This window comes from Capsicum annuum, chromosome 1, assembly GCF_002878395.1.
Source record: "Capsicum annuum cultivar UCD-10X-F1 chromosome 1, UCD10Xv1.1, whole genome shotgun sequence".
Lineage (NCBI taxonomy): Eukaryota > Viridiplantae > Streptophyta > Magnoliopsida > Solanales > Solanaceae > Capsicum > Capsicum annuum.
In genome coordinates this window covers 151,760-171,498 of record NC_061111.1, presented here as the reverse complement: position 1 = coordinate 171,498, position 19,739 = coordinate 151,760, and the positions used below count along the sequence as shown (strand labels likewise).

At 37.4% G+C, this 19,739-nt stretch overlaps 3 protein-coding genes across 4 annotated transcripts in view; all 3 read left to right on the top strand.

Moving 5' to 3' along the window:
• The first annotated feature begins 233 nt into the window (after window positions 1-233).
• LOC107851970 overlaps window positions 234-19,739 on the top strand; it is a 24,441-nt gene continuing 4,935 nt past the window's right edge. The window contains exons 1-7 of the mRNA XM_047403314.1: window positions 234-286; window positions 371-430; window positions 792-947; window positions 1,670-1,713; window positions 2,161-2,233; window positions 2,487-2,714; window positions 3,023-3,313. Of these exons, the coding sequence (XP_047259270.1) occupies window positions 234-286; window positions 371-430; window positions 792-947; window positions 1,670-1,713; window positions 2,161-2,233; window positions 2,487-2,714; window positions 3,023-3,029 (621 nt within the window). The 3' untranslated portion in view covers window positions 3,030-3,313. The remainder of the gene's footprint in view (window positions 287-370; window positions 431-791; window positions 948-1,669; window positions 1,714-2,160; window positions 2,234-2,486; window positions 2,715-3,022; window positions 3,314-19,739) is intronic.
• On the top strand, window positions 5,801-7,739 carry LOC124899263 (calpain-type cysteine protease DEK1-like). 2 transcript variants are annotated; one of them, XM_047413543.1, is made up of 4 exons: window positions 5,801-6,264; window positions 6,369-6,507; window positions 6,624-7,150; window positions 7,290-7,739. In XM_047413543.1, the coding sequence occupies exons 1-3, from the start codon at window positions 6,133-6,135 to the stop codon at window positions 6,635-6,637; spliced, it is 285 nt and encodes a 94-aa protein (XP_047269499.1). In that variant the 5' UTR covers window positions 5,801-6,132; the 3' UTR covers window positions 6,638-7,150; window positions 7,290-7,739. The 2 variants fall into 2 exon arrangements, with proteins under 2 accessions (XP_047269499.1, XP_047269500.1); XM_047413544.1 differs by having other exon boundaries at window positions 5,819-6,264; window positions 6,369-6,472.
• Window positions 13,603-14,285, top strand: LOC124899260. Its single transcript, XM_047413540.1, has 2 exons — window positions 13,603-13,846; window positions 13,949-14,285. The coding sequence occupies exons 1-2, from the start codon at window positions 13,617-13,619 to the stop codon at window positions 14,283-14,285; spliced, it is 567 nt and encodes a 188-aa protein (XP_047269496.1). The 5' UTR covers window positions 13,603-13,616.

Sequence of the window (19,739 nt, the reverse complement as noted above, 5' to 3'; positions counted from 1 at the left end):
ATTGAATGATGTAGCACTGAAGAACAACCAATAGCAAGAAAGGTTGTCGCTTCTCGTGCTTCCTGTACAGAGAAAGTTAGCCATAGATTATATCAAAGTGTAAACAGATATATATTGTGGAGAAATTTTGAGCTTTAACTCCATATTGTGTTCATAAACATATATCTTAGACATATTTTTGTTGTACAGGGATAAGGAGAGTGTAAATTCATGTAAACCAGGCGTGAAACAAAATGGATCTAGTTTCTGTTTCAAAATTGAAGAGCGGGCCCGGAAAAGGAAAGAGGCAAGGACCAATTTCTTCTGTCTTATAAAACGTCGTATAAAACCTAAAAGAAGTTTTTGATATTGATTTTAGTTCTTTATGAAGATTGAGGAGAAAGTGCATGCCAAAGAGGAAGAAACACATCATCTCCAAGCAAGAACCCAGGTAATAAACCCGGGGTCTGATTGTTGTGACTAATGAAAACAGGTCCAAATTAATATGGAGAATCATAGGCTGCTAATTGTTGAGTGTTAGCTCTTTAAATTCATGTGATATATCGTGTGGTCTTAATTGTGTCATGTGGAAATTTGGAATTAAAGAGTTGCCAAAAAAGGGAAGATACAATCTTTTTGAAACGGACTAACAAGGAAAGTAAGACAAACAAATTGAAACCGAGGATGTGTAAAATATCATTGGCAAGAGTTAGATGACAATTATTTTATCAGAAGCAAGAAATACTGACTGACTGTTTGTTTGATTTACTTCATGCTGGCTGTTCGTTTGATTTACTTTGTGCTATGTGCAGGAAAAGAAATGCTGATTGTTCATTTGATTTACGTTGTGCTATGTGCAAGAAAAGAAAGAAGCAGAGATCAAAAAGCTATGGAGAAATCTCAATTTCAAAGCAAATCCCATGCCCGCCTTCTACTGTGAGCCTGACCACCGCTCAGAAAAAACCAAGGTATTATAATAGGTCTCAAATAATGAGCATTCAGATCGCCTTTCACAAGTGTCTTCCTATTTCTTCAGTTATTTTCTGTTTTCCTGTGTTGAAACTAGGTAACATCAAATCCGTGCACTTAGCCTACTGTTCTTACATGAAAGTAAAACTTGTTTGTAAATTTTTTTACAAGCTGTTTTACTGGTTTATGGTAGAAGCAAGCACTCTCCTGTCATTTTATGACTCAAATCCCCTTTGTTGGACAAGCGATTTTACCTTTCGAAAAATTAAAACCAATAAAAAGGGGAGAATGATGGAGTTCTATCTTGCAATCCTTGATCGAAGGAAACATTGACACTAAAGGGCAGAATAGATCATCTTGTACCTTGGTCCTCCTATTATGAGGTCCTTTAGGGCTCATTTCATTGACATTAGGTATGCATGTTATGCAGCATACTTCCTTAGGGCCCTATGTTGTTTAAATCTCGTTGGTCTAGGTGATAAGGTGTACACCGATAATAGGTTTGTTCAAAGTTAATTTGGTTATCTGGAATGGCATGGTTGGGAACTTTGATTCTCATTAAAATTCAACTTTCTAACATCCTTTCAAAGCTGAAATTTGAATAAGAGAATCTTCAATGCCGTTGAACTATTACTTAACTTTCTTTTTAGTTAGATTGTTCTTCAGTTATTCTTAAATTGATCATCGAATTTTATGGTAACAAATAACTTGCTTTATATAGGTTTCTTGGGGTTCAAAAGCTAATGTACTTAATCAACATAAAAGGTATACTGCTTTACCATGTTGAAAATGTGGGATATTTTGGTAGCACTGATTCATCCTATTTTTCTCAACCTCTTTTATTATTGAATGATGTAGCACTGAAGAACAACCAATAGCAAGAAAGGTTGTCGCTTCTCGTGCTTCCTGTACAGAGAAAGTTAGCCATAGATTATATCAAAGTGTAAACAGGTATATATCGTGGAGAAATTTTGAGCTTTAACTCCATATTGTGTTCATAAACATATATCTTAGACATATTTTTGTTGTACAGGGATAAGGAGAGTGTAAATTCATGTAAACCAGGCGTGAAACAGAATGGATCTAGTTTCTGCTTCAAAACAGAAGAGCGGGCCAGGAAAAGGAAAGAAGCAAGTACCAATTTCTTGTGTCTACTCGATAAAGTTCAAACGTCGTATAAAACCTAAAAGAAGTCTTTGATATTGATTTCAATTCTTTATGAAGCTAGAGGAGAAAGTGCATACCAAAGAGGAAGAAACACGTCAGCTCCAAGCGAGAAAACAGGTAATAAACCCAGGGTCTGATTCTTGTGACTAACGAAAATAGGTCTAATTAATACGGAGAATCATAGGCTACTAATTGTTAAATGTTAGCTCTTTAAATGTCATGGAATTACAGAGTTGCCAAAAAAGGAAAGAGGCAATCCTTTTGAAACGAACTAACAAGGAAATTAAGACAAACAAATAGAAACCGAGGGAGTGTAACATGTCATCGGCAAGAGTTAGATGACAATTACTTTATTTGTGCTATGTGTAGGAAAAGAAAGAAGCAGAGATCAAACAGCTACGGAGAAATCTCAATTTCAAAGCAACTCCCATGCCTGCCTTTTACCGTGAACCTGGCCGCTGCTCAGAAATAAACAAGGATGGACAGAGCTGGGAGGAGGCAGGAGCAAGAGCTGCAGTCAGAGGCGATGAAGGGTTGACAGAAAGAGAAATTCTAGATGTTCTGAGGGCAAAAACTGATATTTTCTGTGTTGAAACTAGGTAACATCAAATCCTCCGTGCACTTAGCCTACTGTTCTCACATGAAAAGTAAAGCTTGTTTGTAGATTTGTTTAATAGCTGTTTTTACTGGTTTATGGTAGAAGCAATCACTCTTCTGTCATTTTATGTCTCAAATCCCCTTTCTTGGACAAGCGAATTTTACCTTTCAAAAAATTAAAACCAATAAAACTTGCTTTGAAATTTAGTACTCTCTTAGTCTTCATCCTTATCCTCCTCTAAAGTGATTATTTTTCCCTCTCACTCCTACGACCTAGTAACATAACTTGCTCTTTTGATTACTTTTTCAGGAGCTAGCAAGTAAAACTAAATCACAAAGTAGGCCTTCGACTGCAGCAGGGGCTAGAGTTACTAGTGCAACTGAGAACACTGTTCGTTGTTTAAGGGCATAAGTTTATAACAGATGTTCCACTAATGAACGTCTAAATGTGACCGATTCACCACAGGTATTAGAAGTAACTATTCATCCTTCAGCAGAGTTATCAGACAGCAGCGTGCCTTCAGTTGCAACAAGCAAAACGTCCAAACAAACCCAATCAAATAGAACAGTAGCTCCAAAGAGAGAGCAAGAGAAAAGGCAGGTCGCGAATTATCTACCCACAGGCTGCAAGCACCAGCTTGCTGGAGACCAAGAACATCAGATTTTATCAGGAGGAACAAGGACTTTAAAGCTGAAGACAATACAAAGGTTCTTGCATGAAGAACAGGAAACTATGCAACGGGAAAGGATGTTAGAAGTGTGGACTTGAGCCATAGTACAAGAATGGGTCGTTTAACCGTTGGTGTTGCTTCCTAGACGTATCATCGTTTAGTTGTTGCTGTTGGTGTGAATCTTCTTATATTCTCAGCATAGCAAAGATGATTGGTCTCATATTTGAGACGATAAACTTAGTGAGTAGGTTAGCATTTCTGTTAGATATGTTGTGCATATAATTATGCCTAGTTTCGTATAGATAATGTCTTTGAGCCAAGTTCTTGATATACCACAAATGCTGTGCTATTAAAGATCAACATACTTTGTGTAAAATGTTAAAAATTGTTGTTCAACTGGTAAAGTTGCTGCCATGTGACCAGGAGGTCACGGGTTCAAGTCTTGGAAACAGCCTCTGGCAGAAATGCAAGGTAAGGCTGCGTATGATACACCCTTGTGGTGGGGCCTTTCCCCGGACACCGTGCTAGCGGTAGCTTTAATACACCGGGCTGCCCTTTGTTAAATGTTGTTGTTCAATTGGTAGTCAATATTTTGCACCATTCCTGCTAATGTTTTTATTGCTAAATCTCTCTTTCTTTCAATGTACTGTAACATGATTTTGTATCAACTTCCATTCCGAATTGAGCAAAGTTGTACTAGGTGGTTTTCGTGACACAAGATGATGTGATCTTTCCACAATGGATTGTAGACGAAATCTTCGTTTTTACTACATTCTTAAGACTTTTCAAGCAAGATGAGTCGACGTCAGAAATACGAAAGAACTGAAGTGATTATTAAAGAATTAGGCCTGACTCAAGACTTTGTTACACTTAGTATCACTTTGAATTGAGTGAACCGTGTCATTTAAAAATTCAACATGCTATCGATATCACATATTTATTTATTCACCGTTCGCGTATATAAATGTATCCCTCCACCCCCACCCCCACCCCCCACCCCCACCCCACCACCACCACTACAAGAATAGGATAATAGGATCACCGTTGGTAGTTGATTGGTGTCTCTCATGGAGACTAATCAGTAAAGCACAGCCGGTCATTTCATTTCTTCTAATTAAATAAATACACGTACTTTATAATATTCTATTAACTTATTTTAATACTTAATTACATAAGAATCACCATCACATACAAATCATTGAATCAATTAATGCCATAATTTGATATTAACATCATAATATACTTGCTAATCTGTCAAGTCTTTTAATCCCTCCGTGTCAAAAAGAATGACCTAGTTTGACTTGATACGGAATTTAACATAATAAAGAAGACTTTTGAATCTTGTTGTCCTAAATTAAAGTTATGTCAAATGTACTAAAATGCCCTTTAATTTTGTGGTTTTAAACATGTCATGTGAAAAGTTCAAAGTAAAGTATTGCCAAAAAGGGAAAGAGTCATTCTTTTTTAAACGGATTTAAAAGGAAAGTAGATCATCTTTTTTAGACGGAGAGAGTATTAATTACAAACCATAGAGAAAAAATATCGAATATGTTATATGATTGTGACCTTTTAACACCTTAAGCTACCAAACGAAATATCGCTCTCTTTAAATGGCCAATATAAATCATTCACAACCTGTTAATTTGTGTTTATTTGTTCATCCATTAATTGAAAGGAAAAAAAAAATTGACAGAAAATTGTGGTGTCTTTTTTCTTTTCTTGTGTTTCTGAGCAATCGTATATTGTTTGACTGTCGATGTATATAAGTTATATTTTATTTTCAAAATATGATAACTTACATCTATTAGTTGTGTAAAAGGATATTATATAATTTAATATATTGTATAAGGTTACTTGTCCTTAGTTCTTGCACCCAAACAAAACACAAAATAAATCAAGGAAACAACGTAACAACATATTCAGTATGATTTTATAAGTGATGTTTGAAAAGAATAAAATGTATGCGGCTTTACCCTTACCATTTAGAGATAGAAAGACCTTTTTCGATCGGGCTAAAACTTACACGCACCCAATGTATACACCAAGTCAATACATGCATGCCATTTGTTTGAATTTAAAGTTCATGTTACTTAACCATGATTAATCAATATGTATTTTATTTAATTTAATTACATAACTATGGTAAAAAAAATTAATTTGATGTATACACTGGGTGCGTATAATTTTTTACCTTTCGATAGACATTCCAAGAAAAAAGAGTTAAAGAAAACAAAAAAATGGTGTCGTTGGAGAAATTAAAAAGGAAAACGAACAACAATAATATATTCAGTATAATTTCATAAGTAACGTTTAAAAATAATAAAATGAATGTAACTTTACCCTTACTCTTTGTCTTTTAATTTTGCAGATTCTCAAGTTCTAGATGTTTGAAGGATTTTTTTTTTTTTTTTTACAATCAGAAACTTTAAGAAACCAGATTGGTGGAGTTGATTGATAGTTTTTCTGTTGCTAATTTCAACATATCTGGTAAACATTAAAGGAATAGTTGCGTGTCTTTTGGAATTTGTCTCATGTTTTGACTTTGGTTCTTCTTGCTTAGGTTGATGGGTGGGACAGTGATCCTGCGGATGTAGATCTTTATGACATAGATGATGTAGATTGGGATGGACAGTATTCAAGTGGGAGGAAGAGAAGGTCAGATCGTGATGGGGTTGTGTTGGACGTGGATTCTTTTACTCGAAGGTTGAGGAAGCCTCAAGTAGACACGCAGAAGGAAATCAATCAACACATGCTTTCAGTGGAAATAGCTGTGAAGGAGGCTCTCTTAGCAAGAGGAGAATCACATTTCACTGATCAAGAGTTTCCTCCCAATGACCGCTCGTTATTTATGGATCCGGACAATCCCCCATCTAAATTGCAGGTGAGTCCATTGGCATCACTTTGCTCATAGTTTTATTGGTCTTCTGGTTTTCTGGGTTTGATTATGATGTGTGGTACGTTAGCTGATATTAGTTTTCATCCCAGGTTGTTTCTGAATGGATGAGGCCTACTGATATAGTGAAAGAGAAGCATCTGGGTAATCACCAATGCTTATTTTCCGGAGTAGCAAATTCTTCAGATGTTTCCAGGTTGTGCTACTCTTGCTTCATACTGTTTGCTCAAAGTATCCCCTCTTGCCTCCTCTTTTCTTTTGCTTTTTGGGGAAACAGGTCTAAGTTGATTGCTAGTATTGTCTTTATAGATCCAGTTGCTCACTGTAATACTGTACTTTTTAATCAGGGACGGCTGGGTGATTGTTGGTTTCTAAGTGCTGTTGCTGTGCTAACTGAGGTTTCACGAATATCAGAAGTCATAATTACACCAGAATACAATCAGGAAGGAATATATACAGTTCGCTTTTGCATTCAGGTTAGGCTTCTTTATTTGTACAGTTACTTGTGCCTGCAATGTGTTCTTCAAAAGGGCATAGAATCATCTTAGTTCCCACCAGACATGAACATACTGGATTTTTTCAATTGATTAAATTATAAGTTGTTTTAACGTGTCTCTTGAACTCTGGACAGAAAGGACCGTTGGAGCAACACCTTGAAAGCAATAAATTTCCTGTCTTCAAAATTTAGGATCTATGAATCTATAGAGATGAACTACTAGCCACTATGATTATAGATTATGGAGGGGTAAATCATTCGAAGAAAAAAAAAGAGAACATTTAGAAATGGAGAGTGAGAGAAGGGATTCTGCACAGACTATCTCCAATCATTCACACGTGTCTGAGAGCTGGTTGAACGTTGCAGTAAAAAAGCTCGGTAAGTTCGTCTAACCTCTTGCCCCCTTTTCTATGGACAAGAAATTGTCTGATACATTTCATTCTCTCGGATTCTGTCTAATATCTTGTGATGTTTGGTTTGGTAGGCATGCCTAATTCCCCCACTCTACTTTTAACAGGCATAGACAGAGGAGAAAGGATGGTCTGTCCTTTGCGAATGGATGAAGCAAGCTGTCTTATTCTGGGAAGTCCATGGTTGCTAAATGCCATTTCTGCATGGGTGCTGGAAGTCTCTAAAGCCAATAGAAGGAAGATGGTCCATTGATTCTAGTGTTCAGCTCTGAACATGGTCTCGAAGAGGGTTCTCGGGGATTAGAATACTGTACATGAGTAGATGTAAAATAGGATTTAGTTATGTAAATGAGGGTTAACAAAAAGGAATAGATGAAAAAAAAAAATAGGAATAGATGTGAGGGATGCACTACTGGATGAATGTTGGAGTCCACGATATGGGTGAAATATCAATTGAAGTTTCAGCATCAGTTTTGAAGTACTTGTAGACATCACTTCATTAATTGTAAAAACCGAACATTCTTACATCAATGGAATTAACTAACACCTTTCTACAATCTTCAATCGTGTGTTATTATTATCCTAAGAACTAAGAAAGAAACAAGGAACTGGTTGCTCCTTTGACAAGGAGCCCTTGGAAGTACGACAGAGGTAAAAACTTGGGATTGCTCCCGAGTGGACACAATAATTTGAGGTCAAATAAGAGTCTCAGTCATATTCCAAATTCATGGAGGGATTGCTCGAGAAGTTTCACTGAGATTTTTTTTTTTTTAAATCGTATGCATCGAAAATTGCAAAAAATTCGCAATTTGTGTCGTTTCACATGTTTGACTTGGAAAATGACTCTCCCGGCCTCATCAATGCAATTCGATCCACACCGAATTGGACCCAAAAAGGCTCGTTCGCTCTGTTTCTCTTGTTTGACCACCCAAATGGCCCCATCGGCTCCGCCAGCCCATACTCACCCGCTCCTAAGCGGGTTGGGTGGGCACCAATCGATTTTTTGCCCAAAATGTTGTTGGGCACGTGGCCCACCCCCGAATTGTGCGCTAACACCCACCAATTTGGTCCGAAAATGGTTCGTTCGTGCCGTTTCATCCGTTTGACCACTCAGATGGCCCCACCGACCAACACTCATCCGCTCCTCAGCCAGTCGGGGGCTGCCAGTTGATTTTCGGCCCAAAACGCCACCGATCCACAAGCCCACCCCCGGAACCATGGGCTAACACCCGTCAATTTGGCCCAAAAATGGCTTGTTAGCGTCGTTTCGCCCGTTTAACCACCCAGATGACCCCGTCGACCCACATTCACCCGCTCCTTAGCTAGTCGGGGGGCCTCCCATTTGTATTTTTGCTGCTAGCTGCTAGCCTTCCTTGTTCCCTTTTTATTTGCCTGTTTATTAGACATCTTTTCCAATGTACTTGGTAATTGATACGAGTAATTTATGCATTTATCTATATCACAAATCGTCAATAGGAACAAATTCTTTTTGACAAAAATGGTTAATTAAGAAGTAAAATAGAATCAAATTGAATACTTCTATAATACAACGTGAACGTAGAAAGGCACAAATAGAGGGCGTCATCCTTCAGCTTCAGTTGGTAGTTGCTTCTGCTGCTGAATCCTCCGAGGATAATCTCACTACCACTTGCTGATATAGTTCTTTCGGTTCTTAAACATTCTATTGTCATTTTGGTTGTTTCTAGTATTCACATATGCAGACTACATGCTAAATGTGCTTCTGCCATTGGTGTCTTTTGTTTGTAAATTGCATTACTGGAAGCATGAGTCCATGTCACATGTCACAGGCTGTATAAGGACAGAATGAAATGGATGTTTTGGATTCGGAAAAATGAACAAGTTCACTTTAATCCTTTGCCTTCCATGTTTGGTGCATATCTATACATACATACATACATAAGGTTTGAGCTGATAGTCGTGAATCGTAATTCTGAAGAACCACTCTAGATCAAACCATACACAAGAATCACTTTTTTCTGGTTTATATCCACAGGCTTTTTTCAAATGCCATCCTGCTTTGCTAGTAGAAGTAATGCAGACCTAGCCAAAGTAAATGCTCTTCCAAGCTTTAGTAACAACTCCTCTGCTCTAATCTGAAATTTTAGGGAGAATATATATAATATCTAAAACATTTACAGAAAGCTTTGAAGTCCTAGACATTAGTGCATAAAGAGTAATCCACATACCTGTATATTTACATGTATACTTCATTCTCATGCAGCGTTAACCTTTTTGCACAGAATTCACCTGTATCGCACGCTGAAGAAGAGACCTATACTCTTGACTTCTCGACCATTCATCAATCTCGCATGCACGTAAAACAGGGAGTGGATGTGAAAGTTGCCTTGTTTGAGCATTTCTAAAGAGAAAGCATGTTGAAGTTAAAAGAGTTGAAGAAGATAAGAAATAACAAATCTTCAAGTCACACTATCTGAAGATGTAATGCAGCTATATTCTATTCCTGTTTGCATATACATTAAACTTAATTTATGTCAGTAATGGGATGCACGTATCCAAGGAACTCATAGGCAAATACACGAAATCCTGAAATAATCCTTAGTTACTCCTCTCCGGTGCGAAACAATTCAAGCGGTAGTTTGTCACGATACGAACCAAAAGGTCCACGCACAAACTCATTCAGTACGCACGTATCCCCAAGAATTCATAAGCTAGCGCTAAAAATGTTCCATTCGCGCCGTCGCCCGTTTGACCACCAAAATGACGCCACTGACCCTGTCGGACAACCCAGAGCCACTCTTCAGCCCGACGGGGGGCCGTCAGTCAATTTTTGCAAATACCGACACCAAAGCTCCGGGCCCATCCAAGAACCACGGGTTAACACCCACCGAATGAGGCTGAAAATGGCCCGTTTTTGCCGTTTTGTCCATTTGACCACCCAAATAGCCCCGCCCACCCAAATGGACAATACTAGGCCGCTCCCCAGCCTCCCTGGCACGCCCCAGTTGATTTTCAACCCGCAGTACGCCCGAACCCCAGACCTACCCCGGAATCGTGGGCTATAGCACACCGATTTGGCCCCAAATTGCTCTGTTTGCACCATTTCACCCGTTTGACCACCCAAACCGCCCCGCCCATCCCAAAGGCCCACACTAGGCCGTTCTCCGGCCTTCTTGAGGCAGCCCGGTCGATTTTGACCCACAACACGCTCGGACCCCAAGCCCACCCCGAAACGGTAGGCTATAACACACCGATTTGATCCGAACATGCCTCGTTTGCACTCTGTCGCATGGAAAAGAAGATGGTTATCTTGAATTTAGGTGCAAAATCGGATAGAGCAGTGTCTTCAGCAATAAATGAGTCAGAAAGAAGTTGTGAACACTCTTAATCCAGGACAACATAGAACCTAGATTTACTGAACTCAGTATGTTATATATTTTCAGGGTATACTTTCACAACCTCCAGGTAACGTGGAATGAGGACTGAACTTAAGGATCACAATGCTTCCTATGGCTAATAACATTTACCAGTATTCCTTACACTTGCTGAAAATAACAGATACATTATCAAACAATGCAATATACATTGAAAGTTCCAAAAAAGAGTTTCTTTTGCCCTTGATGTTTAGCTCTTTATCACACATGCAGATGCTCGTTCTCTGTAAAAAATTTAAAAGGAAATTACCTTTTCATTCTCGGAAAGTCGAGTTTACTAGTGCTTGTTATAAACTTTATATCTTACTAGTTCTACAGTAAAATGCTTCCTTTGCTGATCAATGTCCAAGGTAAACAAATGTATGAATGCATGTGCGTGTAAATATTCTTGAACAGAGGAACCTACCCCCTAACATTACTTTCATTGCTTCTTTATACCCTTGATTATGGATTCATTATTTAAAGGAAAAAATGTTAATTTTTCTCTGTATTATTCGAAATTGAGAAACTTTATCCTTCACTTGATTTGGGGTCTAATGTCATCCAACTACTCTTCTTTCTTCATTAAAGAAAGTCTTTCTTGTTGAGATGGTAACAAGATTTTAGTAGATTCATAAAAAGGTTGTGAAGCCACATTTACGGGTAAAAGAAAGCAATAACTGCCAAACTGGAAGAAAACATCTACTTGGAAACTGCTGAAAGAAACTATAGAGACTCGTAAGACTTGTAGAATAGCCTCAGTATCTTCTATGTAATCTTGTAAGAATGCACCAAAATGAAAAAGCAAAATACAACTACGTTTCATCTTCTGGTCTGAGATGCTTAAATTTGGGTTTCTAGTCTAGGATTCTATTTTGAATCTGTTGAACTTTCCAGAACTGTGACAAGATTTTGAATGTTTCAGAACTGGACGTTTCACCTCAATTGGATTTTTCCTGCAGTTAAAGAATTTAGAAGAAACCTTGAACTTGTACGTGCTGATAGACCCAATGCATTCAGTAACAACAGCTCATCTGTTTTCTCTTGCATACAAACAACAGTTGATATTCCTTCTCAAAGCAGAAAAATTGATGTTCCTCCTAATATGTTTTTGGGCTAGCCCTCTAACATGGGGTTGAGACAAACAATAGATGGGAGGATTATTAAGAAAGAACCTGTCTATGGTGGTAATTCTCCGTTTGCCTTTGGTCCTCATGGCAGTTACTTGGAGTCACGTTCTGCAATGGGTGATGCATCCGTTTCGTCATTTAGTAGTGTGGAGTCTAACACGCAACCTTTTAATGAACCTCTTCTGGATGCTGACACTACTTCATTTGGATTTCTTGTGAAGATGCCTCAAAATTTTGGTTTCTCAGACTTGACTGCTGATTTCACTAATAGTTCTGGTACGTGTCTTCCTCTTCCCAGTTTCTCTGTAATTTCATGGCATCTCTGGATTCTGTGCTTTTCTGCTTTTAAAGTTTTAGTATTAAAATGAGCTGGTATGATGCTAATTAGGCGTAATTTATATCCGTTTTGACCATGTTAAGATATATTAGAGAGCTACTTCAGGACTCCCTTTTTAGCAACAGATACTGGTAGCTTGCTTGATTTCACTGGTAGGTGGATATTACCAAGATAAACACTTCTGTACTTTTTGTTTGTTCTCTTTGGATAACCAATATGACTTTCAGGAGGGTATTGAGAGGTTAACCAATGCATTAGAGAACTTGAGATACACTAATTCCAGTGGAGATTGATTGTGTATAGGTAACTTTCTCCATCTTATAAGATTCATCAGAGTTGTAGTACTTAATCGAGATTGGTTGTTTAGGTACTTTTTCCATTTTATGAAAAATGAAAAATTCATTAGACATGAAAGCTCCGGTGGCTCCATTTTGTATGACGATTTGGAGTATACATAATGTTTAAGATATTAATTTTGATTTTTGGTGCTAGTAGCACATGCGCTGGATCTGCAACATGATGATTGTAGTTGTACAAAGTTATGAGAGACCAATACTATATGGAATAAAGCAATCTCAAAAGGCCTAGAACTTTTTTTTTTTGGAATCAACATAGACGAATCTAGTTAATAAGGTCAAATATTTTCCACATCCCAAAATGAAGAGAGTATAGCGTACATTGTAGAGAAGTCATGTGCTTAGTTTTCCAACTTGCTTGTATGCGAATGTTTTTTCTTGGAAATAGTACAACAGGAATTATGGTCTTCTGTCTTCATCGTTTCACCTGTCGTTGTAGGACTTAGTAACTTAGTATATTTCTGGATCCTTGTAAATATTCACTTGCCATATATAGATCCTTGTAAATATTTACTAGTAATTTACAGATCCTTGTTAGTTGTATATATGCATTGTACGATGATGAATGAAAGACACAGAAAAAAAAGTTCTCTCCATTCTAGTCTTTTGCTGTTTTTATATTTCAAGAAAAAATGACAAGAATCCTACAGATTTTGACAACCTTTTGCCGGCTCTTACTCTTTCAACTCTTTGATTCAGTAATTTCTCTTTTTTTTTTTTATTATACCATAATTATTTGTTTTATCAGAAGGATTTGATAAGTTCTTTGAATTGTTCTTGTGCTATTTGTTTGTGGGGTATTTTATTAATTTTTAGTAGAAGGCTAGTAGTAAATAGTTTCGCGTCATGTCTCTTCTGGTAGTAGTATCAGTATATATTTTTCTTTTCTACTTGTTGTATCGTATACCTCTGTTTTCTTACTTGCTACTGTTGTTATTGCTTATGTCTTCATAAATATCCTCGTATTTTTGCTTTCCTTGCCGAGGATTTATGGGAAACAAATTTTCTACTTGCCAAGGTAGGGGTTACGTATGTTATTGTTGAAGAAGAAGCATGTAGAAAGAGAGATGTTTTGCTTTGTCTCATAAGTATTTAGTTAGCTTGCAATATTTTCATGAATGGATGATGATTTGTGAGTGGTTGTTTATGAGTGTTTCGCTTTGTCCTTTGAAATCTCCTGGACACTAGTTTGATTCATGTACAATCTCCATACATAGAGATGATGAAGAACAACTTCTTCTTTTTTCGATCATCAACTAATGATGCAAACAAGACCCCTTCACCACCATTAAAGTCCAAGGAAGTTTCTTCTTGGAGGAGTGTTTCATTATCATCTGGATCCTTCTATGACAGTGGGTCAGGAAAAAAGAATTTCACAGATCTGAGAAAATCTCCCCATGGTCACAGTAAGAAAGTTCATCCTAAGAAATCTGGTCATGATTTAAGCCGGTATGCATATCATTTTGCTGTAGCTTCCTTTTTCACACTTAAACTGATGTTTTAATTTGCATTTGCTTGTCCAAAGTAATGACAAATGTTTCTTCACGGTAGAGACCTTAGCGCTCCGGTGTTGATTCGGACTATTAGAATATTGACAAAGGAGAAGGTACAAATAGCTTCTGAAGTTTCAAGCATGCCACGGAATCAAGTTGTTGAATGGGCTTCTGCTAAAGAAGAAGCCAGCATATTACAGGCAGAACTAGATTCACGGACACGAAGATTGGAGACAAAAAAGAATGAGTTACAATCAATACTGAAAAAGGAGTTGGATAGAAGATCCAGCGATTGGTCTCTAAAACTTGAGAAATACCAAATTGAACAACATAGACTCCGTGAAAGGGCGAGCAGAGCAGAATGTCTCTCTACAAAGGGAAATCTCTTCATTTAATGAGAAGAAAGTAGATAATAGAATCAAGATGGCATTTTCGGAGAAACACCTTGAAGATTTGTCTAAGAGAATAGAGCAAGTGTCAGAGGAGAATCAAAATCTAAGGCAACGGCTCACTCAGTTACAAGCGGAATATCGAGTAGCTCAAGACAATAGAGATTATGTCTGGGAAAACTATCAGGAAAAGGTTAAAGAGCTTAAATCGGAGACTTTGCTGACAACTGTGCTAAGGGAGAAGCTCTATTCCGAAGAGATGGACATAAAGCAACTTCAGGCTGATCTAGCCGCAACAGTTAGAGGTAACGACATTCTCAAATGTGAAGTGCAAAATGAGTTGGATGCTCTTTCTTATGCCACACCCAAGTTGAAATATCTTGAGCTTTAGGTAAGCAGGCAATGTTAAGATCTCGTTACAATGGAATAGTTTTTATTTTTCATCTTTGGATACCTTGTCTTAACATATGATAGCCTGTTCACATGTTACCCTCTCTGCATTAGCTTTCTACTTCTGTTTGATTTTAGGTTCATTTTTGTTCCATCTAAAGTTTACGATTTTCTTTATGAACTTGTATACATGAGTTGCTGGAATGTGGTAGTCTTCTGTGACATGTCTGATTGCCTTAATGTGTAATCACTTGGACCAACCAAGAACATGATGAACTGATAACGGAATCAACCCACAACATGGAAACAAAACACAAGACAAAAAGAGGACCTAAAGAGGAACAAGTCTCGGCCAACAATAATACCATAAGAACGAGATAATACAAGGTGTACTTTACACCAAAAACAGCCAACAACAAGATGAACACGAGATGATAAGACAACAACAACAAGGTAACAACAATACACAGCTTTACTAGAAGAAGATCACAAACACGATTACAAGAAGTGTAAGGATAGGAAGTGAGACATCAACTCTCACAAGAACTAAGAACCTAAGTGTATGTCACATACTAAGACCCTTCATACTTGTAATAGGCAACACCAACACTCTTACAATGACACAAGAGGGCGTGAACCACTCAAGCGCCAAGGTTTCTAACAATGTTTGGCAATACTAGTGATTCCACCCTAGCATCACCCTCATTTCGGATTTGGTGGCTTTTCCAAGCCCTAAACTAAGGTGGCACACTCCTCACACTAGAGAGAGTTTGGTTCAAGTGTTATAACTTTCAATATAAATAAACAACTAAAGAAATAAAGACCTAATACTAGCCTATTTATAGACTTATTACAACATAAGTGAAATGTCCAAAAAAGCCTTTAATGAAGGGAAGACAAAAGGCGCCTATGGAGTGTAGTCCAAGTGTAGTGTATGGACGGTTTTTGGTGCATAATTAAGTACTCTTTGTCTCTTCAATTGCACACACCAAGTCTCGGGTCCAACGCGTACTCTCATAAGCCCATATCCGTGATTATTCTTGTATCATCCTCTCCATCTTGAGAGGAATTTGCCCACAAATTCATGGCTTCACTTCATGCAATTGGCCACTTTAAGGAAATCACTCAAAACAGTCCACAAAACATGAAGATGGCACAAAATAGTCCGCAAAACACATGAGGAAGCCGAGGGCTCAATAACATAAGGCTCGACCAACATCTTCATTTTGAACCTCGGCTTCCTCTCCATCTTGAGCCTTGTCTTCAATCTCATCCAAAGCACATCCCACCTCCTTTCTTGGTGGTGGGTTCCTTGTGGTTCCCTACGTCTTCCCCTCAACTTCCCTCCCATCATATAAGCATCATTGTAGACTCTATGTCCCTCATGGTAATGTGGAGCTTCGGTTGTAGAGATTGGATGGGAGGAAATTGGCTTCCAAGTCCCTCTTGTTGGACTTAATCAAATTGAGAGGGAAGTGACCTATTTAGGTCTCGGGTTGGAGGACATTTGGTGGCTTGGCTTATGTCTATGTCACTTGGTGGTGGTCTTGGAGGATTGATCGTTTGAGGTAAGGTTTCAGGAGTAGAAACACGAGAGTTCCTTCGACTCTCCAATCGTTCCATCATCTCAAGTATAGTAGACATATCCGAGCTAACTTTTTCAAGGCCTGCATTCGCCTTAGCCATGTCTCGGGAAATAGCATCAAGGTGGGCTAAAATGGCTTCCATTATGGCCAAGAAGTTACCTACAAAATAGAAAATAAGTTAGTTGTACAAAGAGGTGATGTGGCAGCCTTTGATTGGTTGCGAATAGTGATGTGGCAGCCTTGGAATGATTGTGGAATATTGTGGAAATCTGAATTTTTTTTTCTTGTCTTCAATTTGGATTTGTCAATTTACTTTGGAAGAGAAGAGTTTTGGTTTTGGGAGGAAAACAAGAAGATTTGGAGCCTTTTTCAAATTCAAAAAGGCTTTGACTTTCCTTGCACCCTTTTGGCAAAACACCCTTTTGAAAGCTTTTTGGCTCTTTCCTCTTTTGTTAGTCTTGGAAAGTGCCCTTTCTCCCTTTTGGTAACAAGACTTTTTGAAAGTCTTTTGGTCCCTTTCCTTTCTTGTAAGAGTCTTGGAATAAGTTTCAAGACTAACAAGACCACACTCTCTTTATTCACTCACTTAGATCAAACAAACAACTCTGAAGACTTTTTCTTCAACAAAACATGAAGATGGTGAAGAACACCAAGAACACACTTTTGAATCTTAGAGTCCTAAGGTTCAAGTTGGACCTACCAAACAACAACAACACCTTTTCAAGATTAAAACCACAGCACAATATCCACAATACACGTTCAAACCTTGAACCAACAATACATCACACTTCCAAGAACAATAAGAACTTCAACAACTCTAGTCGGCCACAACCTTCAACAACAATCTTGTCAAGAGCTCAAATCTTGGACTTTGACTCAACAAGTGTTAGTGAACAAGAAATTAACACAAGAAACTACTAAGACAAACAAAAAACACACCAAAATCTAGACACAAATCTCAGCCCAAAACAACAACAAGACACAATTTTGGCCAAGACAATAAGAATGGACAGATTTGCTTCTTTTTGGAATTTTCAGTTTTTCAACATTTATTTTTTTTATTTTTCAAATTAGAGAGCCAAGATTGGTAGTGTAGGAACACAACCAGCCTTAGCTCTGATACCAAATGATAACGGAATTAACCCACAATACGGAAACAATATACAAAACACAAGACAAATCGAGGACCAAAAGGGGAACAAGTCTCTGCCAACAATAATACTACAAGAACGAGATGATACAAGGTGTACTTTACACCAAAAACAGCCAACAAAAATAAGAACATGAGATGATAAGACAACAACAACAAGATAAAAACAATACACGGCTTTACTAGAAAAGAACACAAACACGATTATAAGAAGTGTAAGGATAGGAAGTGAGACATCAACTCTCACAAGAACTAAGAACCTAAGTGTATGTCACATACTAAGACCCTTAATACTTGTAATAGGCAACACCAACACTCTTACAATGACACAAGAGGGTGTGAACCACTCAAGTGCCAAGGTTTCTAACAATGTTTGGCAATACTAGAGATTCCACCCTAGCATCACCCTCATTTCGAATTTGGTGGCTTTTCCAAGCCCTAAAATAAGGTGGTACACTCCTCACACTAGAGAGAGTTTGGTTCAAGTGTTACAACTTTCAATATCAATAAAGAACTAAAGAAATAAAGATATAATACTAGCCTATTTATAGACTTATTACAACGTCGTAGATACACTCGACAAAGACTTTCTTATGAAAGAGGGTCAAATCACAATCTTGAAAGACTCGATAGGCAAACTTTTCGACCTTCTTACAAGTCCTAATTCTCTGTTGGAGTGATGGATGCTAAATGGCCAAACTAAATGTCAATGAACAAAATATGATTGTAGTTTGGCCATTTAGCATCCATCACTCTAACAGAGAATCATGACTTGCAAGAAGGTCTAAAGGTTTGCCTATCCAGTCTTTCAAGATTGTGATTTGACCCTCTTTCATAAGAATGTCTTTTTTTGAGGGTATCTACCTTCTTTTTCAACATGTTGATCTCATAATTCAACAGCATGTTCATCTCACTGTAGCTCTTAACTTCCTCCCACATGAAATCCCTTTCCCGAAACACTTTTGGTAGTATCCCCTTCACAACGCCAAGTTCCTTCATGCATTCTTGCAAATCATTTGATATTTTCGTCCTTTTTTAGCACCTACCAGAATCAACCGTAAACCATGAAAAATAATAAAGACACAAAGATCACTAATAACATTTCATCAGAAATTCAAAACAAACTCATAGCCTAGAAGTTCAATCAAATCATGAATCCTTTTTAACTGTTAAAATTCACAGTAGATAACTCGTGAGCTTGTCCAAGAATTAAGTCAGATGAATGAGCAAACTTACCGAAACCCCTTCGGGTAACTTTACCACATCAGAGCACAATCAGATCAATGGGTTTGACGATATCACAAAGTTTATCATGTTCTTGGTTGGTCCAAGTGATTACATATTAAGGCGATTAGACATGTCGTAGAATGATAAAGATACATTCATAGTATTCAGACGTATGTTGTTTGAACTCTTCAAAAGTGTATAGTTGATCATGACATACCAGATTTAGAAAGGTAGCCATCAAAACAGCAAGAGCACCCCCTTCCATATTAGGAAGAAAATCTGGTTTCTTTCTATTTTTTCCATGTTGAATGTCTGTGTTTCTACATATTTGTTTTTGTACAACACATTCCATTTTCTTCCTTTCCCTTTTTCTTTTGTGAAGTACAAAGCATGAAGCATTCCTTCACCTTCAATCCATAGATGACTTGATTTTCCAAATATTGACTTGCTTGATTTTAATCCTCCAAAGAGGGGGTTTGATCCTGCACGTCAAAGGCGGATTCAGAATTTAAATTTTTGATCGATGAGGTCAATCTTTAGATTTCTAATACATTTTTGAAGTTGAACCTATTGCAAAATAAGTTTACTTTATCAGTATAATTCAACATAACTTATTTTTTAGGTATCTAACTAGCTAGTTTCACTTATTAATTATGAATGCAAACTTTCTTGCAGTTATCTTTCAGATGACCTGATAGTTTATAAAATAAAATCGACATTTTTTTCTACCATTTCTTATGTAAACACCCTCAGGGAAATCATCTGAAATTTTCCCTTCAATTTGAGTCACTATGACAACTTCTCCAATCTCTTCACCAGGTGCAAAGTTACTCTGTGAATTATATGAATTAATTATTTGTAGATGAAAAAGAATTTCAAAAAAAGTTACAAAAATAAATACCTATGATCTGAAATATTTGTCAAATTAAAAAAAGAAGTGATAATGGACAAATATATATTTATTTATATACCTCAGATGGGAGCAAAGGTTGGTCCAAAAATTCAAAGGTAAAATCTACAAAAGTGTCCAATAATTTGGAAGAGGTTTCCTTCATAGTTTTTGGAATATCCATTATCAAGGGAAAATGTTCCAAATTTGTCAAAAAT

Coding starts and splice junctions, on each gene's coding strand:
- LOC124899260 (XM_047413540.1), top strand. CDS start 13,617: ATGATGAAGAACAACTTCTTCTTTTTTCGATCATCAACTAATGATGCA. Junction 13,847..13,948: donor TCTGGTCATGATTTAAGCCG/GTATGCATATCA, acceptor TCTTCACGGTAG/AGACCTTAGCGCTCCGGTGT.
- LOC124899263 (XM_047413543.1), top strand. CDS start 6,133: ATGCTTTCAGTGGAAATAGCTGTGAAGGAGGCTCTCTTAGCAAGAGGA. Junction 6,265..6,368: donor ATCCCCCATCTAAATTGCAG/GTGAGTCCATTG, acceptor TTTTCATCCCAG/GTTGTTTCTGAATGGATGAG.